Source organism: Peromyscus leucopus, chromosome 2, assembly GCF_004664715.2.
Source record: "Peromyscus leucopus breed LL Stock chromosome 2, UCI_PerLeu_2.1, whole genome shotgun sequence".
In the NCBI taxonomy this organism is placed as follows: domain Eukaryota; kingdom Metazoa; phylum Chordata; class Mammalia; order Rodentia; family Cricetidae; genus Peromyscus; species Peromyscus leucopus.
The window spans coordinates 17,816,346-17,835,085 of NC_051064.1; the positions used below are offsets into that span (position 1 = coordinate 17,816,346).

General features: G+C 35.0%; 1 protein-coding gene across 4 annotated transcripts in view; it reads right to left on the reverse strand.

The window, feature by feature from the left end:
• Triqk (triple QxxK/R motif containing) overlaps positions 1 to 18,740 on the reverse strand; it is a 73,056-nt gene that overhangs the window by 5,555 nt on the left and 48,761 nt on the right. For 2 of the 4 annotated variants that reach the window (XM_028871605.2, XM_028871603.2), the window contains 2 exons: positions 18,422 to 18,500; positions 2,010 to 2,095 (listed from right to left, as the gene is read on the reverse strand). In XM_028871605.2, the coding sequence (XP_028727438.1) occupies positions 2,010 to 2,095; positions 18,422 to 18,482 (147 nt within the window). In that variant the 5' untranslated portion in view covers positions 18,483 to 18,500. Of the gene's footprint in view, positions 1 to 2,009; positions 2,096 to 18,421; positions 18,504 to 18,740 lie in introns of all 4 variants that reach the window. The other 2 variants (XM_028871604.2, XM_028871602.2) reach the window with 1 other exon arrangement.

Below are 18,740 nucleotides of genomic sequence, written 5' to 3' on the forward strand. Positions count from 1 at the left end.
ATTGGTGTCTTTTTATATTCCATGCACCTGTTCATATTTCCTGTAGATTAATATTATTTGAAGATTATTTAAAGAGTATAACTTTGACTCATTCAAAAGTAGTAAAGTAGTAACATAATATGACATTATGGTCATCCTGTATCAAATAGATAAGAGTCAAACATGTTTGATGTTCATTAGTTCTCAGTTGCTTCTCTGACATTATCAATATGGATAAAATCACTCACCAGGGAAATTAAAAAGCATTAAAAGACAATTGCTGAAGGAAACTCTGTTATTTAAAATCATATGGCAAAATGACAAGGCAATCAAAGTCTGACAGGGCAAACTAATTACTATGCTAGATTTAAAATGTAAGACACCTTCATGGTTCTGATCCTTAAAAATTTCATATAATGGTAATGGCCTCTGAACACACAGTTTTATGAAAAGAAAATAGTAGTTAAAGTCTTTGTTTCTAAAGGCTCACCAATCAGAATGATATGGTAGATTATTAAAATAGATCTATATTCTAATGTTAGACACTCTTCAGTGTATACTTTTATTGTAAAAGAAAGCTAAGGAAAATAATTCTTCACAGTTTTTAAAACAGATATTAGTTAATAGCACTGTACACTACTTTAACTTATAATCAGAACACAGTTATTTCCTCAAAGCAAAACCAAAATTGTAACAGCAAATTAAATAAGGGGTATGCATAAAAATGTAGTATATAAATATATGAAAGGCTGCATTATTTCAGTAATCTTAATATATAACTATTCATTAAACTATGCCAGAAATATATTTTGTTACACTAATATTTACTTTATAAATCCCTAGTATGTTGTGAAACATAAAGGCAAATATTAACTGTTTCCTTGGAGGACAATATTAAAACTGCTCCTATGATAAGAGTCAATCACCAGGTGGCCAAACAGAAAATGAAAGCTAAGCATTGCTTTTAAGAAACCCTATGCCATATAATGTCTTTTACAAGAATTACATGAATGCAATCGCATGTGAAGTATAAAAAACTAAAGAGATAAATCACTCTTTTAAATTAAATTAAAAAAAAAAAACGTTTTTTCATTAAAACCTGCCAGAAACACTAACTGAGGAGACTGTGTTGTGAAAACAGCACACCACACAGTAAAGCTTGATCAAAATCAGCAATCAGAGGCAAAAGGCAGGCAGTGTTCATGATCATAATAGCAAGTTCTGGAAGATAACCAAATATATCATCTGGCAGTTCAACAGCTGTTACAGCTTGCTGGTAATACCTTGGCATTTGTTATAAGCTATAACTTTGAAAAATTGATTTTTTATCTGCCAGATGAAACCCAAATCTTCTTTTAGCAGTTTAATATTTACATAAAATATTTGTATTGGTCATTTTTAATTTACACACTCGATAGTATTAGTTCTAAATGGATTATCCTACCTAGTTTCCTTCATTCTAAATATCTGGTGAACATTTGACATGAACAACACTAAAATCATTTTGGTTTTGTTAGCACACTGGACTACAATCCAGTGCCATCATTCACAGTGCACTTCTCTCTCTGAAGCAGATAGACACTGGGTGGCCTAAAGGACAAGTCTGAGGATATCATCAGAATTTCACTATACAGACTTCCAGAGACAACAAAAGGACGGTTGTATTACAACTATGTATAAAACTATATCATGAAATTCAATGAGTCAAAGGATCTGACTAACCCACATACATGGTTGAAATGTTTGAACAATAGTTATAATAGCTAGAACAGTAGTTTTAGAAGAAACTTGTTTTCTGTGTACTGTATATACTATATACTTTAATTGTAACTTTTGAGTCCTCAAAATTTCAAGATAAAAATGATGTTTTCCAATAAGTAAATTATTTTACAAAACCTCTACTTTTGATACTTTATTGAGATTGAACTAGCTTAAGATGTTCAGAATTCAACTGTTACACAATTCAGTTGTGTAAAATGAACTGACATACATAATACATCACATTATAACTTGATCAAATGCAAGTATACCTTCATGCCTAGTGCTGTTTTCTTTGCTTCTGCTTTTAATTTGGTTGCTCGTAAAATAGGTTTGGTTTTTTTATAATCCTGTTTACCTAGAAAGAAACAGTTTCAAACAATGAGTTATGTTTTTGTATAATTCAAATTTCACAATCACCTATAAAATGTCAAAGAATGTTTACAAAAATTAAAATGTGGACAGAGAACTGTGTGAATACTCACAGGTGAGACTAACATACACGTCACTCGAAGACTGATACCTTTTGACTTCAGAAGAAGAGTCTGACGGACATCTTGATTTGATGCACAGGATGTCAAAACAAAATTATAACTTTTATTTTTTAGAGAATAATATATTCACAGTAAGTGTGTCCTTTGAAATAAAGGCACTAACAAATGAATATATATAATTATATGATTATATATGTATATAGAATTATAAAATCATATATAATCAATTATTAAATTGCTTTAGCAATTAAAAATAACTCCCATTAAATTTATACTATTGTGAATACATTAACTATTCAAATGATTAATTTAAGAAATATTCGGTCATTTTTCTCTAAGACTAAAAGAGGAATCTATAAGCAATTGACTTTTAACTCCCTAAATTCATTAAAACAAAGTATGTCTAATTCCATTCCTTTCGCCAGAGGACAGAACAGACATGACTAATATGACAGAGGATAGTGACATTTAGATATGACACTCAATCTTCCTCACCACATTTCACAGCCAAAAAGAAGCAACATTGAGTTCGTGTCACAAATTTCTGGTTTTGGTGTACCATCTGGTGACCCCACTGACAAGCTATAAACGAAGCAGTGCTCAGCCTCAGGAAAAAAAATAGTAGATTTCACAACAAAAGGATTACTAAGAAAAATATGTATTTAAAAAAATTCTCTTAAAGGAAACAAGTGGCTGTAGTTTTAAGTACAAAAGTATAACATACTTTTCTGAGCAGCAGTTAACAGGACAGTATAGCATAGTTCATATCCTCACTCTGCTCCCTGACTCACACCTTTCCTCCCAGAGGTCAGTTTCCAGAGCTTATCCACACAGTTACCTTACATAAATGATACAATGTTTCACTCCAAATTTCCACATCCTAGTCATACTCAAATAAATCTGAAAGCAGTTGATTTAAACTAAAATATGCCATAAAAAATTAATGTGAAATACATCTGCTTCATAATGTATTTGCTAATGATTCAAAAGTACCTTTTAACTTTTATATAGATTTTTAGAAATAGAAATGGCAGAGAAGTGAGGTAAATGGATAGTAGTGATGGAGAAGTGCTCCCGTGGAGTTCATTAGACATATCCAAGTGTTTCTCTGGCTGAGGGGCTGTGTGTTAGTTCTTAAAAAGAGACTGTTTTCACACTGGTGCAGGGTAGTCACTCTCATCTACCCGCAGAAGATTAATAAGTGTTATTTGTTGATGAGATTTAATGATGCAGAAAAGAGTCAATTATAAAAAATGGATATCAAATGTTCTAAATTTAAATAAATAATTAGCAGAAAAACATGACTTTGACCCACTTTAAATTAGTAACATTTAATTCTGCTAAAAAAAAAAAAAAAAAGGAAAACACTTGACAAGGGTTCCTTCTGACTTCACATCTCAATGGTCAAGTTATTCTTCTTTTTTTTTGAGACAGGGTTTCTCTGTGTAGCTTTGCGCCTTTCCTGGAACTCACTTGGTAGCCCAGGCTGGCCTCGAACTCACAGAGATCCGCCTGCCTCGGCCTCCCGAGTGCTGGGATTAAAGGCGTGCGCCACCACCGCCCGGCTCTCAATGGTCAACTTATTCTTACATTAGTCCCACTGTGATGTGAACGGCTGGGAAGAATGAAAACGGCGACACAATGTCTCCACTCAGGGCTACCGAGCACATTTCTAATGAAAATCCGAAAATAAATGTCAAGATCACAGATACCAGCAGAAAGAAAACACTCTCATTCATTGCCTTATAAGAATCTTAAGGAAAATGGAGAAAAGTTAAGTATGATGATTTTAAACATGATTAATGAGTAATTTTCATTATTGTATATAATGCTCCATCATAACATAACTAGATAGGTATTAGAGTCAATGTGACAGTAAGAATTTGCCATTCAACTTGTGGTGCCATAAAACCATTAGTTAAGTAACCCTTTCCACCTATAGTCTTTTATAGAACAAACCTCGATTATCACTGAGGTGGATACAAATTTCTAAAAGTGTACTTAAAACGGATGTTATTAAAATTAGTATGCATCTGGCACATTTCCAAACAACACATCTGGCATCAATTTCCCATTCCCCTTCTGGTCCATGACCTGTAATAACATACACTGTACAATGCATTTTACAGTGAGAGTACTCACAGGCCATCCACTAAGTTCTTGAAACTCAAACTCTATCTATCATGGCCAGAGACACTTTTTTTTTCATTCTTTTTGTTATTAAGAGATTTTCTATTCATTTTACATACCAACTACAGATTCCCCTCTCCTCCCTCCTCCTGCCCTCCTAGCCTCCCCCCCCCCGGAAGCCACCCTCATTCCCACCTCCTCCAAGGCAAGGTCTCCCCTGGGGAGTCAGCAGAGCCTGATACATTCAGTTGAGTCAGGTCCAAGCCCCACTCCCTGCACCAAGCTGCACAAATTGTCCCACCATAGGCAATAGGCACCAAAAAGCCAGCTCATGCACCAGGACCAGGTCCCAATCCCACTGCCTGGGGGACCCCTAAACAGTTCAAACTAAACAACTGTCTCACTTATCCAGAGGGCTTAGTTTAGTATCATGGGGGCTCCTCATCGATTGGTCCACAGTTCATGCATTTTTACTAGTTTGCTTGGTCATCTCTACATTTTCCAATCTCAATGTCCCTTGCTCAAGGAATCCCTCCTCTCTCTCATCATCTGGACTCCTGGAGCTTGGACTGGCACCTGGCTGTGGATCACTGCATCTGCTTCCATCAGTCACTGGATGAGGGTTCTATGATGACAGTTGGGGTATTCAGCCATCTGATCACCAGAGTCGGCCAGTTCAGGCACCCTCTAGACTATTGCCAGTAGTCTAAGATGGGGTCATCTTTGTGGATTCCTGGGAACTTCCCTAGCACTCTGTTTCTCCTATTCCCATGATGTCTTCATTTATCATGGTATCTCTATCCTTGCTCTCCCACTCTAACTCTGTTCCAGCTTGAACCTCCTGTTCCTCTATGTTCTGACCCCCATACCTTGCCCTCCATTAACCCTCCTCACCCCCGGTTTGCTCATGTAGATCTCATCTATTTCTCCTTCCCTGGGCTATCCATGTGTCCTTCAGAGGGTCCTCCCGGCTAGCTAGCCTCCCTGGAGCTGTGGGTTGCGGTCTGGTTATCCTTTGCTTTACATCTAGTATCCACTTATGAGAGAATACATACCACGTTTATCCTTCTGAGTCTGGATTACCTCACTCAAGATGGTATTTTTCTAGTGTCATCTATTTGCCTGCAAATCTCATGATATTATTGTTTTTCTCTGCTGAGTAGTACTCCATTGTGTATATGTGCCACATTTTTTTTCTTTTCTTTTTCTTTTTGGTTTTTCGAGACAGGGTTTCTCTGTGTAGCTTTGGGCCTTTCCTGAATCTCGCTCTGTAGACCAGGCTGGCCTCAAACTCAGAGAGATCTACCTGCCTCTGCCTCCTGTGTGCTGGGATTAAAGGTGTGCACAACCACCGCCCGGCAATGCCACATTTTCTTAATCCATTCTTCAGTTGAGGGGCATCTAGGTTGTTTCCAGGTCCTGGCTATTATAAATAATGCTGCTATGAACATAGTTGAACATGTGTCCTTGTGACATGATTAAGCATTCCTTGGGTATATGCACAAGAGTAGTATACCTGGGTCTTGAGGAAGATGGATTCGCAATTTTCTGACAAACTGTCATACTGATTTCCAAAGTGACTGTGCAAGTTTGCACTCCCAACAGTGGAGGAGTGTTCCCCTTGCTCCACATCCTCTCCAACATAAGCTGTCTTCAGTGTTTTTTATCTTAGCCATTCTGACAGGTGTAAGAAAGTATCTCAGAATTATTTGCATTTCCCTGATGACGAAGGATGTTGAACAATTCCTTAAATGTCTTTCAGCCATTTCAGATTCTTCTGTTTTGAATTCTCTGTTTAGCTCTGTGGCCCATTTTTTAAATTGGATTCTTTGGTATTTGTTGGTGTGGGATTATCTATTGTCTATGTTTTCATGAGGGTATTTAACTTCCTTAGGTTGGATTTTCCCTTCTAGTGCTTTCTGTAGGGCTGGATTTGTGGCTAGGTATTGTTTAAATCTGATTTTATCATGGAATATTTTGTTTACTCCATCTATGTCGATTGAGAGTTTGCTGGATATAATAGTCTGAGTTGGCATCTATGGTCTCTTTGTGTCTGCATTTCATCTGTCCAGGAACTTCTGGCCTTTAAAGTCTTCATTGAGAAGTCAAGTGTTATTCTGATGGGTCTGCCTTTATATGTTACTTGGCCTTTTTTCCTTTGCAGCTCTTAATATTGTTTCTTTATTCTGTATGTTTAGTGATTTGATTATTATGTGGTGACGGGACTTTTTTTGGGGGGGGCGGGATCCAGTCTATTTGGTGTTCTCTAAGCTTCTTGTATCTTCATAAGCATTTCCTTTTTAGGTTGGGAAGTTTTCTTCTATGATTTTACTGAATATATTTTCTGTGCCTTTGAGTTGGTATTCTTCTCCTTCTTCTATCCCTATTATTCTTAGGTTTGGTCTTTCATAGTGTCCCAAATTTCCTGGACGTTTTGTGTTATGACTTTTTTGGCTTTAGTGTTTTCTTTGACTGATGAATCTATTTCCTCTATCGTATCTTCAACACCAGAGATTGCCTTTTCCATCTCTTGCATTCTGTTGGTTATGCTTCCAGCTGTAGTTCCTGATCATTTACTCAGATTTTCCATTTCCAGCATTCCCTCAGTTTGTGTCTTCTTTATTGTCTCTATTTCAGTTTTCAAATCTTAGATTCTTTCCTTCACCTGTTTAATTGCTTTTTCTTGACTTTCTTTAAGGGATTTATTGATTTCTTCCAATTTTTTGTCTTTATCTCAATTTCTTTATTGATTTCTTCCAATTTTTTTGTTTGTCTTTTCTTCTATTTCTTTAGGGAATTGTCCATTTCCTCTTTAAAGGCCTCTATCATCTTCTTAAAGTCATTTTTAAGGTTGATTTCTTCTGCTTCTTCTGCATTGGGATGTTCAGGTGTTGCTGATGTAGAACCATTAGGTTCTTAAAGTGTCATATTGGTCTTTACGTTGTCGACTATATTTTTGCACATCACTTCCCCTACTCCATGCAAGTGGTGTCTGTGTCTGAGGGAGCCTCTCTTGGTCTAACTGATACTCTTGGTCTAATGGGAGCTCTTGGTCTAATCCGGGCTCTTGGTTCAATTGGTGCTGATGGATTCTGTGTCTCTGGGGGCAGCTCTTCGTCAAATGGGCACTAGTGGGCTCTGTCTCAAGGAGCAGTTGTTCCCAATTGGTGCAGGGTGGGCTTATGTCTCTGGTGGTTGCTGGTGTTGCAGGTGATGGTTTTCTTGATGAGGAGGCAGGGGAAGAGGCAGCTGTCTGGTCCATGAGGCTATAATGGCTTAGAGGAGGGGCGTGGATTATGCCCCCAGGGTTAGTGGCCAGGGACCTGGTCTTCCCATTCTTGCAATCGGGCCTTACCTGTTCCCAATTGGTGCAGGGTAGGCTTATTGGCTAGGGAAACTTTTAACACGTGCATTTTTTAAAAAATTTCTGACTGTCTTGTTATGTAGATGAGGCTGGCCTTGAACTTGAGGCAACAATCCTCCTTCATTTCCATTCCTAATTCTGTAGTTACAGATGTATTATTCATGTGTATACAAAAAGTAGATATTTATGGCTTCAAGACAGAAATATATGCCCACATGACTGTAAAAAACTGTAACACACAGAAGTCCCTACATCCTTGTATTTAGAGTAATTCTCCTTAGTTACTGAAACTAGCTAATCTAGATTTTATATGAAAAGTATTAAGCATGCATTTGATTATGGATATGTCAATAATACAATCGGGGTGGATAATGTATTTTAGTGATTTACTAAACTGTTTAGTATGCACAGAACTCTGGATTCAATCTCCAAGTACCTATAACAATAAATAAATGTGAATAAATGTCCAGAGTATTTCTCAGATAGTTGCTTAAGTTGTATATAGGGAACAATAAACTGATATTCCAGCCACTGAAGATAATCACATGATTTTTGTGTTAGCACAGGTTTTCCTTCTTTTAGGTATAGGTTGCCAGCTCATATGTTAAATATACATATACATCATGCATAAATATATAATAAACATATTTATTGTGTTTGTGGAAGAAGCCATTTGGGGACCTCAGTCATCTGTTCCATTACCATTTGGATATGAAGTGTACTGAAGGCTTGGTTCTTGGCTGGTCATCTTATTTTGGAAGGTGATGGACACTTCAAGAAGTTGGATATTACCGGAGGAAGTAGGTCACTGGAGTCAAACTTTCCAAGGTTAGAACTGGTCCCCAGACCCTTGTTTTTTGATTTCTGTCACATGATCCTGCTGTCATGAAAGCTCATCATGGGCTTAGAATGAAAAGCCTATAGACTACGACATTTAAAACCATGAGGCAAAATAAATTCTTCCTCCCAAAGATACACCGTCAGATATTTCAACACACCATAAGCATTCTAGCACACTCTCTGCATTAATTCTGTGTACTCAAGAAAAATCACATCATAATTTTCTTCCCTACTCTGTCTTATCAATTGTTTTATACTTCATTTCTCCAATAGAATTCTGATACTCTTTTAAAAGATTTCTTCATGTATTTATGGTGTGCATGTGTGGAGGCCAGAGGACAGTTCTCTGGAGTCACTTCTCTTCTTCCACAATGTTGATCCCAGGGATCAAGTTCAAGTCACTAGGCTAGGTGGTAAATATCTTTCTCACTGAGCCATCTTGTCTGCTGCATGACATTGTTTTTAAAAAATCATGTGTGTGGATGTGTATGTGTGTGCATGGATTAATTTAGATTCTGTATTTGGGAAAAAAAAAACCATGATCTTTGTCTAAGTTGTACTTATTTTGCTTAACATAATAATCTTTAGCTCTGTCCTTTTTTCTACAAATGACATAATTTCAATTTTTATGTTTAAAGATATACCCACTGTGTGCAATGGTGGCATGAATGTGTAGGAGTCACCCACAACTTTTGAAAGGACCTAAAACCAGCTCCTTTATATAGAAACCTTATCTAGCACTATTAATAGAACCAAAAACCTGTTGTTAAACAGGTTATATGCCCATGGGAGAAGAGAAGCCAATACTATTATTCTGCTAAATGGACATAGTATCAAAACAACTCCTAATGGCTTGTAGATCAGTGTATCTATCAACCTTCATCAGAGAACTTCTTCTTGCAGTAGATGACAATTAACATAAAGACCCCAACTCAACTGGTCAATGTACAGAGAATAAGAAATGGATACAGAAGAAAACTGGAAGTTGGGTAGGTAGGGAGGTGAGGATGGATCTAAGAAAAGTTAAGGAGGTAAGTATGATCAAATTATATTGTATGAAATTAGCAAATAATTAATAAAATATTATTTAAAATTTCATATTATATATTCAGTAACATTAAAATATATATAAGAACACTTTCCTTTAAAGGAAACAAATATTTAAACAAAAATATATACACATATATATGTATATGTATATATATACATATTCAAAATAATTTTAGTAAAAATCATAAATTTTAATACTAAACTCATTATCAATAATCATTCCTCATACCACATTGTTTTAGGAAAGGATACAGTAATTTATATGATACTCTAAATCAATATAAAATTTTTTTTGTAAGTAATTATTTCATATTTAAAGTATTATTTGCTTTTAATATTACATAGCTTTAAGTGGGAATTCCCTAGTTTAGTAAAAACAAACAAACAAAAACAAGACAACTGCCTTTGGCTCTATCCTATTCAATTCTTTACCCTTGGCCAGAAAGAAGACTGTATCTTTGCCCTTTGTTGAGGCAGTTGCTCGGGTTCATTATCATGTGAATATCTGGTGACTGTTTTGTAAATGGTCATCTTTTTAGAAGCAAACTGTTTTTCTTTCAACTACATGTTGGCCATGTTCATTATCATCATGTGGCAGCCTGCTCTTCTGCCTTCGCTGCTGCTTTAAACATTAATGCTCTGTATTTTCTGAATATTGCATAAGCTGCTTATGACTACATTATGCTATCAAACAAGCACATGCAGAAAAGCTTCCTAAACTGTTATTCTTGCGATGAAAATACAGCTGGTTCTGCTTCAAAGGCACATCCTTTCACCTGCAAATGGACTTGCTCCTACACTTACTCCTCAATTCATTGTCTTTTATTTGTGTCTGCAAATCTTTAATTGCCTTTAATTAGAAAAAAGTAAATTCAGTGCTTTAATCTTTCAAATACATTCAATCATAATTCTGTCTGGGATGAATACCAAGTTCTATTCACTGTCTGATCTCTATTACAAAGATATATAATTTATTGTCCATTTATATAGACCACACCAATTAAGATACAATAGAAAAGAAGAGAGATAACAGTCAAAATATTTGAAAAGGAAAATTTGCAATCTAAATTTAATTACTCAAATGAATTATTGGAAGATGAGTTATTTGTAGCATGCCAAAAGTACCGACAAATAATATTTGCTAATCAACAGTACAGACATTTATCTTGTCTTGAACATTTTTAGGATAATTTTCAACTGCTTCAAATCCCTCCTCCTTTATTCAAAAGTCAAAAATATTTTATAATCTTTTCTTGTACTACCAGAACTAAATATAAGAGCAAGACAATTTGTTACATAATTTTCTCTCATATGACCTGCCCTATGAATTATTACTGTATGTAGAGTAGAATTTTACATGTACAAACAGAAATTTCACTATGAAACCAAAACTCAACAGGCTTTCTTAGGGGTATCTATCAGAAACTCTAGTGGATACATCAGCAAACAATTTGCATTTTGGTATCTTAAAGATAAACAAAATGATAAATACTCATAAGAAAATATCTATTTAAAATAGTAACCAAGTTGGTGATGTTATTGCATAATAAGAAACAATTAGAAACCTTGCTCTGTGAGCATATACAACTTGAGCTATTGTAAGTCATATAAAGTGATACCATATGCCTCCTAAAATATAAAGGTAATATACTTGTAATAGTAAAATTTCAAAAAGAAATTCTTCAAAATTTTACAGACATCTGGATTATAACAAACAACTTGGAAAATTAGTCTCTAAAGATGTAAATCTCAGGACAAACTTTGAGCTAATTCAAACAATTTTCAGTGCTGGGCAGAACATATTGACATTAATCACACACTGCAAAGGCCACAATGTATTTTAAAAGCATAAAAATAAGCAATCACTAAGATTTATGATACTAAAGGAAAACAAAAGAAATGACTAAGCATAGAAAAAAAAACAAAAATTTCACAAATGTTACACAACTACCTCATTAGCAAAGTTTCTAAGTTAAAAATATTTAAACTGACAAGGACAACAACAATAACATGCCAAAGTGGAAAAAGAGAGTCCACGTGGCCTCAGTCCTTCACAAAGAACGATAGGATACTAAAGAATGATGGAAACAGGAGAGATAGTCTTCTCTGGGAAAGGGAATACCAGCAGGTTATCCAGTACCAATGCTCAGCCCTGAAAACATGTATGAGTAACATTATACAGACTGAACAGCTTACATTTAGAAATATGTATGTGCATACATACATATGTGCATGAAATAATAATTGAAAAAAGAAGTTATGAATTTGAAAGAAAGCAAGTGGAGTTAATCAGGAGAGTTTGCAGGGAGAAAGGGGAAGGGAGAAATATTGTAATTATATTAATCTCAAAAATAAAAATTAAAGCTATATAAATAAATTTTTATTAAATACCTTCTGTGAACATCATAATAGATACAAATAAAAATAAGAGCTTCTGCTTTCAAGAATACTAAAATTTAACACATACAAATAATTATATATGAGAAATAAGAATATTCTATATGGTAAAAACCTTGATTAACATTAAATTTCAGTAAACCCAATGTGACAGATAAAAACAAGGAATAAATAAAAATCCCACAAAAGAAAGAAAAAAGAGAGAGAGAAAGAAATAAAGAAAATCAAATTTTTAAATAGTTAAGAATGAATAGATGTAATTCAAATATTTCAGAGATGTAGATAGGGTACAAACTAGTGAAGAAAATTAATATTAAATAAATATAAAATGAAACTGGAGAAATAAAGAACTTTTATTTACCATAAATGTTATAATGTAAATTTGTTTGCCCAAAAGTAAGGATTTTGACGACTATACATAAAAGCAAATATCAAAATATCAAAGTCTATGTAAAAATGAATAATGAGAAACATATTTGAGAATTAAACAAAAGCTAGAAGGGGAATTTCCAATACTACTTTAAAACAAAAACAGCTCAGAAAAAAAAAAAAAACTTTTCAAATACTTTTTTTAAGTCATAAGAGAAATGGGATAATAAAATAAAAATAAACATTAAATTTTCAATTTTAAGCAACAAAATAATAGAAATTAATTAAAAATAGACTAGAAAATGTCATAATTTTAGAACAGTCTAATTCTTCTTTCTTAAACAATGGCATTTAAATATATATAACATACAAACTATGTCTGAAAATCTTAATCAGCATTAGTGTTGTATCTAAATATAAGCCACCAAAATTGACCTCACAGAAGGCTTCTACAAAACCTGATGACACAGAAATTACTCTTCATGGTTTTTGTATGAATTTCAGTTGTTACCAGCATGAGCTAGACTTTTATGTTTCATGTAAGCTTCTGGGTGTCCAGAGACAAACATAAATAGTAGATACAAAAAAAGATAAAGACTTTATAGCATGAAAAAAAAATCATCAAATGCAAAGAAACAGGAAGGGAGGAATAAAATGGAAAAAATAGAAAGCAATCAAATGGCAAACGTAATTCCTGTTCTATCAAAAGTTACTTTAAATTTAAATGGATTACATGCATCGATAAAGAAACAAAGAGACACAAAGAAAGTCCTTCAAGATGAGTCACTTTAGTCTTAATGATACATAAGCTGTGTCATTACAGAAACAGAAAGGATATTGTAGAGAAAGAGCAAGAGCAACAGAGAGCAAGAGAAGGCACTTGAGCCAGCCAGAGGACAAGCACGGGAGTGACGAGGCTTACATCTGACAAAACCAAACTTTATAAAAACTGTGACAAATCAAAAAGTCATAATGTAATTATAAGGGAGCCAATTCAAGAGAAGGATGTAGTTATTATAAATGTTTGTAGTTGTTCCATAGTCTTCAGAGGGTAGTGCCAGGACACTCAGTAGATGCTCACATCCAGGAATTCAGATGCTGTCTACACATGCTGTTAGCACAGAGCTAACATGTGGAACTCAAAACATCTCTAGATTGTGTATAGTCCCTAATACAGTACAAAGCCTATAATGCTGTATTATTTACAAAATGATGATAAGAAACATGCCTTCATCATGTTAAGGTCAGAGACAATTTTTAATATATTTTCATTCTGAGCTTAGTTGAATCCATGTACTTTGAAACCTACAGATTAGCGCCGGGCGGTGGTGGTGCATGCCTTTAATCCCAGCACTCAGGAGGCAGAGGCAGGCGGATCTCTGTGAGTTCGATGCCAGTCTAGGCTACCAAGTGAGTTCCAGGAAAGGCACAAAGCTACACAAGAGAAACCCTGTCTCGAAAAAACCAAAAAAAAAAAAAAAACCTACAGATTAAGCAGGCATATTTTATATGTATTAACTTTAAAGTATATACATATATATGCATAAATATACACATGAATAAATGTATGTATGTAGAGGTAAGAGAGAGAAAGATGAATGGATAGAGAGACATAAAGTAGATAGATAGATAGATAGATAGATAGATAGATAGATAGATAGATGATAAACAAACAGCTCATGAAACCAGAAATATCACTATGAATAGGAAATAAATACTGATAGTATGCAGCTGTATTTATGGATAGATCAACAAAATGTAAATAGTGGACTTAGATAATATACCTCATAGATGAATACAGAGTACCCAATCTGGTAGTAACAGATTACACATTTTTTGAGGGCATGTTAACATTCTGCAGGATGTGCTAGAGCCCAAAACAAATTTTAAGAAATACAAGAAAACTAAACTCACTCTAAGTATCTTTTCTGAGTTCAAAGAAATCAGACATCAGTAACACAAGCCAAATAGAAAAATTCACAGATATCATGTAAATGTAAATAACTCTTAAATAAGCATTGATTGAAAGAAACATTTTGTGACACATGAAAATGAACAAATTAATCCCATGCAGCAAAAGTAGGTGCCACAGCTAGAAACTCACACTTAAATGTAATTCACAATCCAAATGGTACTAATACTTGGAGGTAGGAGGTTGACTGGTGACTGTAGAACAGAAACATAGACTGAGCTGATTTAGGATTTCTCTCAGTTTCCACGCGCTATCTGATAGTATATTAAGAAACATTAGTGAGGCACACACAAGCTGCCATCCTGTGCATACCTTCTCGAGCTTGTCTTCTTTACATACTATTAGGTTTAGTCTAGTTCTGTTAAAGCAGCAGGAAATGGACTGACACTGCATGGAGTAGTGTTTAAAATAATAACTACTTGCATTAAGAAGAATCATCCCTGTCCCTACTGAATGTACCAGGCTCTGCTGACTCCCAATGTGAGGCCTTACCTTCTTGTAGGAGGGAATGGGGTGTGTGGATGGGGAAAGGCTGGAGGTGTGGGAGGAGGGGAGAGGGGATTTGTGATTGGTATGTAAAATGAATAAAAAATTTCTGAATAAAAAAAAGAGAATCATCCCAACTAAACAGCCCAAAATAGCTAAAAAATATACATACAGTAAATTAAGTGCAAAATAAGCAGAGAGATTAAAATAATAAATACTAGATAAGAAGCACATGAAATACAGATGAAAATGCAATATGAGAAACATTAACAAGAGAGAGTGAGGGTTTTCTAAACTAAGGGAAGTGAACAAATACCAAAATGAAGACAGGGAAAAAATTCAAGAAAATAAACTCAATCATAAAAGATCATAACAGGCTACTGTGGATAATTATATGCCAACAAACTGAATAGCTAGAAGGAATGGGAATATTTATATAAACATGGATATATTCCTAGAAACAGTTTTTAGCTTGTGGCACAAAGAAGGAATCAAATATAAATAGAAAAACCTAAAGAGACAAATAACAAATAAAGATACTGAGTCAGTAATCAGAAGTTCCCTAACTAAAAGCATGTCAATACTGGATGCCTTTACAGATTAATTCTGCCAGAAATTCAGAAAAGAGCATCCACTGGCTGAGCTTTTTGACTGAATAAAAGGAGACTTGAGCACCATTCATGCCTCTTTGCTTCCTGAATATGGATGTAATGTGACCAGCTACTATACACCCCTACTATTATGCCCTCTCACACATGATGGACCATATCATTTGAAGGGTGACTCAAAATAAACCCTTCCTTAAGTGGCCTCTGTCAGGTATTCCGTCACAGCAGTGATGAGAGGAACTAACAGAAAACTGTTACCAAGAGAGGGGTTTTAGTCGTGGCGAACCTGCTCATTTGTTTTGGGGGACTTTGGAACTAATTTGTAGGAGGAATGTGAAAGAGCTTGGACCTGTAGGCAAGAAAAACCCTATAACATTGTAGTAGAGATTAATTTACAATTTTGGGGTGTAGCTCAGAAGACCAGAATGTTAGAGAAATGTGGCTAGTGGAAGACCAGCTCATGAAGTTTCAAATAACAAATAATCTGTCTGGAATGGGCTAGAGGCCACTCAAGTTGCATTCTGGCAAAGAATCTTACTGCATTCTGCCAACAGCCTGATAATTTGAGTCAATTTAACTAAGAAGTGTATATATATATATATATACATATATATATATATATATATATGTCAAAAATAAATGAAAAAGTCATGAATTTGAAATAGAGCAAGGGGGGGATATATAGGAAATTTTGGACGGGGCAAAGGAAGGAAAAAATTACTCATGTAGCTATTTGCTTTTTTCACTATTTGGTGCTGTGGGATGTTCTGTATGGCAAATGTATTGCTCTGATTGGTCAATAAATAAAACACTGATTGGCCAGTGGCTAGCCAGGAAGTATAGGCGGGACTAACAGAGAGGAGAAAAGAAAGAACAGGAAGGAAGAAGGAGTCACTACCAGCCACTGCCAGGACAAGCAGCATGTGAAGATGCCGGTAAGCCACGAGCCATGTAGCAAGGTATAGATTTATGGAAATGGATTAATTTAAGCTATAAGAACAGATAGTAAGAAGCCTGCCACGGCCAGACAGTTTGTAAGCAATTTAAGTCTTTGTGTTTACTTGGTTGGGTCTGAGCAGCTATGGGACTGGCAGGTAACAAAGATTTGTCCTGACTGTGGGCAAGGCAGGAAAACTCTAGCTACAATTTGGCTCTTTTGGCTTTGTTCTTTGGAGGCCCACCATTCAGCTCCCAGATAAATACAAGGAGGCTTATTCTTTCTTATGAATGCTCTCCCATAGCTTGGCTTATTTCTAGCCAGCTTTTCTTAACTTAAATTATCCTATATACCTTTTGTCTCTTGGCTTTTATCTTTCTCTACTTTATATACCTTTCTTTACTTCTTACTCCATGCCTTGCTGGGTAGCTTGTTAGCGGACCCCTGATGTCATCTCCCTCTTATAATTCCCAGATTTCTCCTCCTATTTGTTCTCTCTGCCTGCCAGCCCCACCTAGCCTTTCTCCTGCCTAGCTATTGGCCATTCAACTCTTTGTTAGACCAATCAGTTATTTTAGTCAGGCACAATAACACAGCTTCACAGAGTTAAACAAATGCAAAGTAAAAGATTGCAACACATCTTTGCAAATGTTCCACAGCATAAACAAATGTAACACATCTTCAACTAATATTCCACAACCGATGTAATTACAGCATAACCTAAAAAAGAAAAGAATAAAAAAAGAAGTAATGGATATCTTTGGTTGCTACACAAGTTGAAGGACAGGAATGGGGATATGTAAGTCAAACAGAAACAAGTCCTAGCATCTAAAAATCTAATATGGGCTACATTGAATAACATTGTACCATGTATAACAGAAAATTTATGAGTAGATTTTAGGTGGATTTATCCATTAAGTGGAATAATGTATATTTTAATTGACTTTTTGATAGTGAAATATATTGATGTGTATATGTATACATATAAATATATGTAGGCCGGGCGTTGGTGGCGCACGCCTTTAATCCCAGCACTCGGGAGGCAGAGGCAGGCGGATCTCTGTGAGTTCGAGGCCAGCCTGGGCTACCAAGTGAGCTCCAGGAAAGGCGCAAAGCTACACAGAGAAACCCTGTCTCGAAAAACCAAAAAAAAAAAAAAAATATATATATATATATATATGTAGATTTTATGTAGTTATTAATTAATTACTTTTTTCTTTAAAAAAGAATGGATAGGGGTAAAGAGTAGAGGAAGAGAGTGCTATGTTAAGAAGTGGAAGTTTTCATTTAGTGTCTGATTTCTACTTTATTACACTTTCTTTAAAGACTGTGGTCCTGGGCTACAAACTTTCTGTAATCTCAGGTCTTCCTTCATGTTCTATCTAACTAGTGCATGCGTATTCTGTAGACAAGCACATCATGTGCACTTAGAGAGAAAGCATGCATCAGAGCAAGCTGCTTCTTGTCTCCCTCTGTGCTGTCTTCTCTCTACACGGCCATCTTCCCAAGGACACTGTCCTAGGATCTACAGATGCCCTTGGGATCTTATCACCAGAGTCTTGCGTCTCCTCTCACAGAAGGCTTCTCTTATGCCTCCTGGAAAGTTCTTCCTCGTCTTTCTAAGCTCAGTTCTACATATGGCATTTATATTTTATTCAGTATATTCTAATGTCCTATTCTGAAATAATTAAATCACTGTAATTGTGAGGCAACAGAATTGATTTTTAAATGCTATAAAGGACTAACTTATTAAATAACATTATGTAAAATAGTATAAAACAGCATCTATTCCTAAAAATAATAATTTTGGTTTTATTCAATCAATAAAATCATAAAAGCACTGGGAAAAGCCAATAACATGAAGTCTATTCTTTGCTAGGAGGCAGGGTTATATTTGCTTTTCCTCCTAATAACCTATAAGGTATTTCCTTAGTCTTATACTTTTGTGAGTCACATATATTATAGAAAATGTATTCCTTAATCAACATACATGACTGTCTTTTCCTTTATTTCCATTCACAAAAGTGCATGGCTTACCAATTTGCTTTCTGTACTGATCGACAGGAAGTTTTGTAGTGGAAGAGTCTTTTCTACCCATCTTTGATCTCCAAAATATCTGCTAAAAAGAAAGAAAATAATTATAATCAAACACTTTTTTTAAAAACTACTTGGAAACTCCCCCAAAAGTTCCTTAAGATCATTTTTTAACAGTGGGTAAAATGCTGCTGACTTAACTTCAATTAGATATCTACAAAGAAAACAAAACTTTCAAATAAACCATCAAATAAACAATTACTGGTGATAAAATCTCCACATATTTATTCTAGGTTACATTAATTTCATCAAGAACTAAGCT